Raw genomic sequence first — 6,216 nt, 5'->3', positions numbered from 1 at the left:
GCTATGGGTCGGAACCGACTCGACGGCACTTAACAACAACAACAACAACAACTACTACTGCTGCTGCTTCGGAAGGGGTTTGGAATGGGAATATGTACTCTTTGTATGGTTTTTGAGTTTGTTGTTTTTTTAAACACATGCTTTATTGCTTTCAAATAAAAATAAATAAACCTTTTAGGTCAAGGAAAATTCTGAGTTGTGTCTGAGAAAATACTGTAATATAGAACACAGTACCATATACTCAGAGGTGCTCAATAAATTGAGGAAGCAAAGTATGTGGAGTTGATTCAGAACACAGACTGTATACAAAGAGATCTCTCTATCTGAACATCAGATACTTAACTAACATAGTCCCTGCTTTTACACAAGGAGCTAAGTTTGGATCACTCAAATGAGGAAAAGAAAAGGAGTGTAAAAATCGTCTCCCTTGCAAGCACATTATGTACACTAACTTTAGTCTTCTGAAGAATGGGATGCAAGCCTTCCATCTAGTCGGCAGAGCCTACAGGAGTTCATAGCAACTCTGCTGGCCCAAGTGCTCCATCCCAACTCACGGGGACCCTGAGCAGTCTTTCCTCCAGCCTCTTCATACTCCAGATTGCAGACAAGCCAACCTCAGCACTTAGGGCCCTTTTTAACATCAAGGTTTTAAGAAACAAAGCCCTAAAGGAAAAGGAAAATAATGGTAGGCCCTTCAGAGGAGTCTTGTTGTAGCACTATAAGATAAGATTGGATGGAAAGGTCGGTTTGAACTGCAAGGTTGGCAGTTCAATCTCACCAGCCACTCCTCCGAAACTATACAGGGTCACTATGAGTCAGAACCAACCTGGTGGCACTTAACAACAGGCCCTTCAGAACGTGGTAAAAGGAATTCCCTGGGTTTGGCATAGATCCTTCACAGCAAACCTGATCTTAAGAAAATTGGGAACTCGCTAGTGTAAAATGGGTGAGAGGAAAACTGCTGAAACTCAGCCAGCTTCAGCACATCCTCTTTGTTCCTTGCTTTATTTGGATATGCCTCCCTGAAGTCAGTCTCCAACCAAAGGCAAAACCTCTGCCATTGAGTTGATTCCGACTCACAGCAACCCTTTATAGGGTTTCCAAGACTGTTGACTTGGATCTTTTGTGCAACTACTTGTCTGGCTGCCTCTAGATACCCGGTTTCCACAGAGCAAACACCTCCTTCCACCTCTCGACAGCCACAAGCTGTGCTGGTAGGTGCAAGCTCCAAGAGCCAGGAGTGAGGGGCAGGTGTAGCAGGGGCAAACAGTGGAAGTAGTTCAGGAACAACTAAAAGCAGTGTTAGCCTAGCACCTGGTAGCCTAGTGGTTTAGAATCTGGCTGCGAACCTCACAGTCAGCAGTTCGAAACTACCAGTTCTTTCATGGGAGAAAGATAAGGTTTTCTACTCCCATGAATTTTTAAAGCCTCAGAAACCCTATACAGGATTTCTATTAGTCAGAACCAATTCCATGCCGCATATCAACATATATATATGGGTATATATGTGTATATATGTGTGTGTGTATATATAAAAGGTGCTCTGGTAGCATGGTGGTTACGAATCAGGCTGCGAACTTTAAGGTCAGCAGTTCGAAACTACCAGCCGCTCTGTGGGAGGAAGATGAGGCTTTCTGCTCCCATGAAGATTTATAGCCTCGGAAACCCTGTACAGTGTCACTATGGGTGGGACACGACTCCACGGCACACAACAACAACATAGACTTCAGACACAGGAAGCAAATGACAACAGAATCTGTTTTCTCAGGAGAACATCACTTGAACTGAGAGACAGGGCTTCTGACTTGTAGGTCATGGGCAGGCAGTTGAGGCTGTAGAAGGAAACAGTAGCACTTACCGAGGGAAGATAGCTGTCATCAAGGCTGACGCATAGCCGGGCTTACAAGCTCCCTCTGAAAAGTTTGCGTATTTAGTGGCTAACTCAGCAGGCCTATGGGAAGAGAAGGAAAGTCACAGCTTGCAAGGCATTGGACATTCAATGAGTTATTAAATCATAAAGAGGTGTAAACGTTTAAACCTTAAACAAAGCTTCATTCCCAATAATTGGTACTTCAGGCCTTTTTCTACACCAAGTTTTAAAAAATAAGCTCTAAGGAATAGGTAGATAAGGAAGCAAAGCTCCCCAGCAGAGATTGGTGAAAGGAAGTCATTCGATTTCACATATAGATTTGCAGCAAACCTGATACCAAGGAAATCAGGAACTCCATCCAGGCTCCATACGTGGAGGTGGAGCTTGGAGACTGTCAGGAAAGAGGCTCAGGCTTTGGTCTTAGCTAGGTATTGTCCTCTCAACCTTCTTTGTATGTTCCTACATGTCCAGCTTCATTAGCTTCTAATCTCTTTGATACACTATGATCCTACCAGCTGGAATCATTCATAGTATACTGAACAGAATGCACAAACTACATGCATTACTATGGCTATTAATACAACCAGTAGACATATATAGCTGAGGATGTTCTTCTGTTCTACTGTTTCTCTGCCTGGAGTGTTCTACCTTGTCATCCAGCTAGCTAATGCCTACGGGTCCTTCACAACTAAACTCAGATGTCAATTCACTGGCATCTCTTCCCTGACCCTAGATTGGACCAATCACACTCACCACTGTATTGTAATTGTTGGCAGTATGTCCACCTATTCTACTGCTAATTCCTGAGGTCAGAGTTGTGGTCTGATTTAACTGTGCACTGCAGTACCTTGTCAGAGTCAGGCGCTCAGAAGACCCCTGTTGTTTTCTGAAGGATAACACAGCCCTGACAATCACTATACTCTGACCTTCCGACAGGATGATATAACCTGATAACCCACAGGGCAGAGGCTGTGAATAATGTTCAGAAGACTTGTGTTCTAGCTCTGGCTTTGCTGCTGTGTGGCTATAGTTAGGCAACCTCATGTCTCTGAGTTTCAATGTCTTATGAGTTCAGTGTGGGGCTGGGATCATTCCCTTCAACCAAAGTCTCTTCCCTATGCAGTCTAGAAAAAAACCCAAGTGCAGGTAAGGAAACACAGTCAATGGCTGCCTCCATGACCGGCGGGCTGGAGGTCCTGCACTCTGTGGTACCTGAGTGAGCCCTGGCTGGTGGTCAGTTCCAAGTCCCAACCTCCTACCTCTACCCCAGGCCTGTTGCCAACACACAGAAGCCCAGTTGTTCCACTATGCTGGGGCCCTCTGGCAAGTCTTCCCTCAGGGCTGACTTTTACGTGTGGGGTGGGGTGACGCCTGTACCAGACAGCCAGAAATGACAGCCATTATCTATCATATGTCCTGTTGAATTCACCTTTGTGCCTCTGTGGGTCTAGTCCACTACAGAATAATTCCTCAGTGAATTAAGACAAACACATCTATACCCATGTGCAATTCCTTCCAGAAACCTTCATTTTTTAAAAGCTTTCTTACCAATAAAATTTAAAGCCTGACATGCAAATACAAATGCAAATGCTGAGTAGCACATCAAGGTTCTGGGACTTTATTTGGTAGGCAAAAGAAAGTCAAAGGTTTTAACAAGAGAATAAAAACATTTTCTAGGTTGAACAATTGTATTTTAGAAATGACATACACACATACAGGCATGTGTTGCTTAACATTCACAATCTAGTCTGTGAAATAAGATACTATGTGATTTGGACATTGTGTGAACACCATTTTATATTTAGTATATATGTTTGAAAGGAGATCTGGTAGCATAGTAGTTACAAATCGGGCTGCTAACCTGAAGGTCGGCAGTTCGAAACTACCAGCAGTTCCGCGGGAGAAAGATGAGGCGTTTTGCTCCCACAAACATTTACAGCTTCGGAAACCCTGTGCAGGGTCACTATGAGTCGGAATCGACTCCACGGTTCTTAACAACAACAATATATGTTTGATACACATATATCAAAGTAAGTCCCTTGTGACAGTTCAAGTTTTGTGTCGACTTAACTGGGCCAGGATTCTTACTGGTTTAGCAGTGAAGATGCGATCTAATATAATGAAATCACCTCCATGATGAGATGTTCTATGAGCAACCAATCAACTACAAGGAAGTTACCTTGGAGGTGTGGCCTGCAACACTTTTTCTCTTACAAGAGATAAAAGGAAAGAGAAATAAGCAAAAACCAAACCCCGGAGGTCCCTGGGACCATCAAGTGAGAAAAGCAGAGTGCAGGACCCTAACCAGAGAAGCAGTGACACCAGAGATGGAGGCAGAGATGGAGATGGAGCAGCTGGGGACTCTGGACTCAGGGACGGAGAGGGGCTGACAGCTTGGGTGGAGGGCAGGCCTGTGGGGTATACCTTTTGGTTGTTTGATGATGCATGGAGGGGACTGTAATCACTGCAATGAAACGAATATGATAGGATGAATGTAAAGCTGGTGTTCTCCCATGTAAACACATAATTCATAATAAAAACTTAAAAAAAAAAAAAGATTATAGCTTAGGAAGTCCTATGGGGTGATTCTACTCTGTCTTATAGGGTCTCTGTATTAAGAATCAATTCAACAACTACGTATCTTTGTCTCCCAGTCCCCCACAATTTGGTTATCCATCTTGTACTGTGGATTCCTGTGGTCTTTCTGGATTCCAGAAAGCTTCACACTAAAAAAGGTGAAAAACAGATGACAGCAACCCTTCATAATACAGTGAATTGCAGAAATAAATTCACAACAACAAGCTACATCTTTCCTCTCTCATTCACTCTACTAATTGTTTCAAGAACAATGGCAGTGGGGTACTCCAGGGTCTAAGCGCTCAGGTAACTTATAACAGAGAAGAGGAAGCATGGACTAGTCCTGAGGCACAGGGAAGCCAGACCCAGCAAGAAAGACAAGAAGCCATTAGCAAATTAAAATGCCATAGAAATAGTCTCCAGACTATCCCAGTGAGAGATGAATAGGGGAAGTGTTATGGGTTCTGAGTCATACAGCAGCCAGGGACCTCTGGGGCAGTTTGCGGTCAAAACCACCCAGATTAACATTAGCCAACTCCCTCAGGCCAAAATAGTTAGTTTCTCTAAGGCACTCACACTCTAAATGCCAGGAGGCCCCCACAGATGTCTGATCAAATCATTCCGCCCTTGTTCTTCTCCCATTTTGCAGCTGGTCTTTCATTTAGGGAGTCTTAGCATTTCAACCAGTAAGAGCATCCATTGTCCTGAAAACGTGACTACCAAGACCCTGGGGTGAAGAGTGTAAGCCACTGTACTCTCAAGAGGAAATCCAGATGGGCAGACTGGAACCCAAAAGGAGAAGCCAGACATTCACTGCCCTGCCTCACTCAGGAGCACTCAGTTTAAGGAGCCAGATCAGGTCTCCGGTTGGAACTGGGAAGAACAGAGGCTCTGGAATCAGAAACAATCATGGAGGGCACTGGCAAGTGACCTGGGGCCAGTGACAGAGAATCTGATTATCAGTTTCCTCACCTGAAAATGTTGTTGTTAGTGCTGACTTGTCGGTTCTGACCCAGAGGAGCGGCTAATGAGTTTGAACAGCTAACTTTGTGGTTTAAACAACCTTATGGTCTGGTGCTTATCCTACAGTGTGCCATACCAGGACTGCAAATAGAGACCACTTAATTTCTAGGGCGCTTGTGAAGATTTGATGAGAAGACACAGTTGGAGGGGCTGCTGCCTTTTAAAGCACCATATAGGTTATGTACAGATAAGGTGGCAGAGGCATGCAGGTAGCCAAATTCTGGAGACTGTGAATGCCGTCATAAAGGAGAGTCATCACATGACTTTAAGTGACAGTGTCATGCCCAAGGTGTGCTTTGGAAGGATCAACATTTGGGAGATTAGGAGTGGCACTATGGGAAGCTGATAGGAGCAGCTGACGAAACAGAAAAATAATCAGGAGAGAATGTGATGTTCTAGCTGCCAAGGGAAAAGTGTCTAAAGAAGGATGTATGGGCCAATTGTGTCAAACATGGAGGGTAGCTCCTGAATGGAGCGCTAGAGCCCAAGCAATGACAGCTGGATTGGGCAATATGGAGGTCACTGCTGACCATGATGTGAATGTTCCACTGGAACATCAAACAGGAAGAAAGCAAAAATTCATTAAGAAGACAAGAAAGAAAGAAAACATCAAAACGTATGTCAGAACAGACACTGAAACTTGCTCTCTGGTAGTGTAGTGGTTATGAATCGGGCTGCAAACCACAAGGTCAGCGGTTTGAAACTACCAGCTGTTCTGTGGGAGAAAGATGAGGCTTTCTGCTCCC

The 6,216-nt window shown here is 44.3% G+C and overlaps 1 protein-coding gene across 4 annotated transcripts in view; it reads right to left on the bottom strand.

Annotated features, from left to right (window-relative positions):
• ST3GAL3 (ST3 beta-galactoside alpha-2,3-sialyltransferase 3) overlaps window positions 1–6,216 on the bottom strand; it is a 317,828-nt gene that overhangs the window by 116,897 nt on the left and 194,715 nt on the right. For 2 of the 4 annotated variants that reach the window (XM_006839670.1, XM_006839672.1), the window contains exon 4: window positions 1,859–1,951. The exons of the other annotated variants lie outside the window; for them this stretch is intronic. In XM_006839670.1, coding sequence (XP_006839733.1) covers window positions 1,859–1,951 — 93 coding nt within the window. The remainder of the gene's footprint in view (window positions 1–1,858; window positions 1,952–6,216) is intronic. 4 annotated transcript variants of the gene reach the window in all.

The sequence above is a fragment of the Chrysochloris asiatica genome, unplaced genomic scaffold (assembly GCF_000296735.1).
Source record: "Chrysochloris asiatica unplaced genomic scaffold, ChrAsi1.0 scaffold00026, whole genome shotgun sequence".
Classification (NCBI taxonomy): Eukaryota; Metazoa; Chordata; class Mammalia; order Afrosoricida; family Chrysochloridae; genus Chrysochloris; species Chrysochloris asiatica.
Note: the sequence above shows the minus strand (reverse complement) of the source record. Positions and strands in the feature narration are given on the sequence as shown.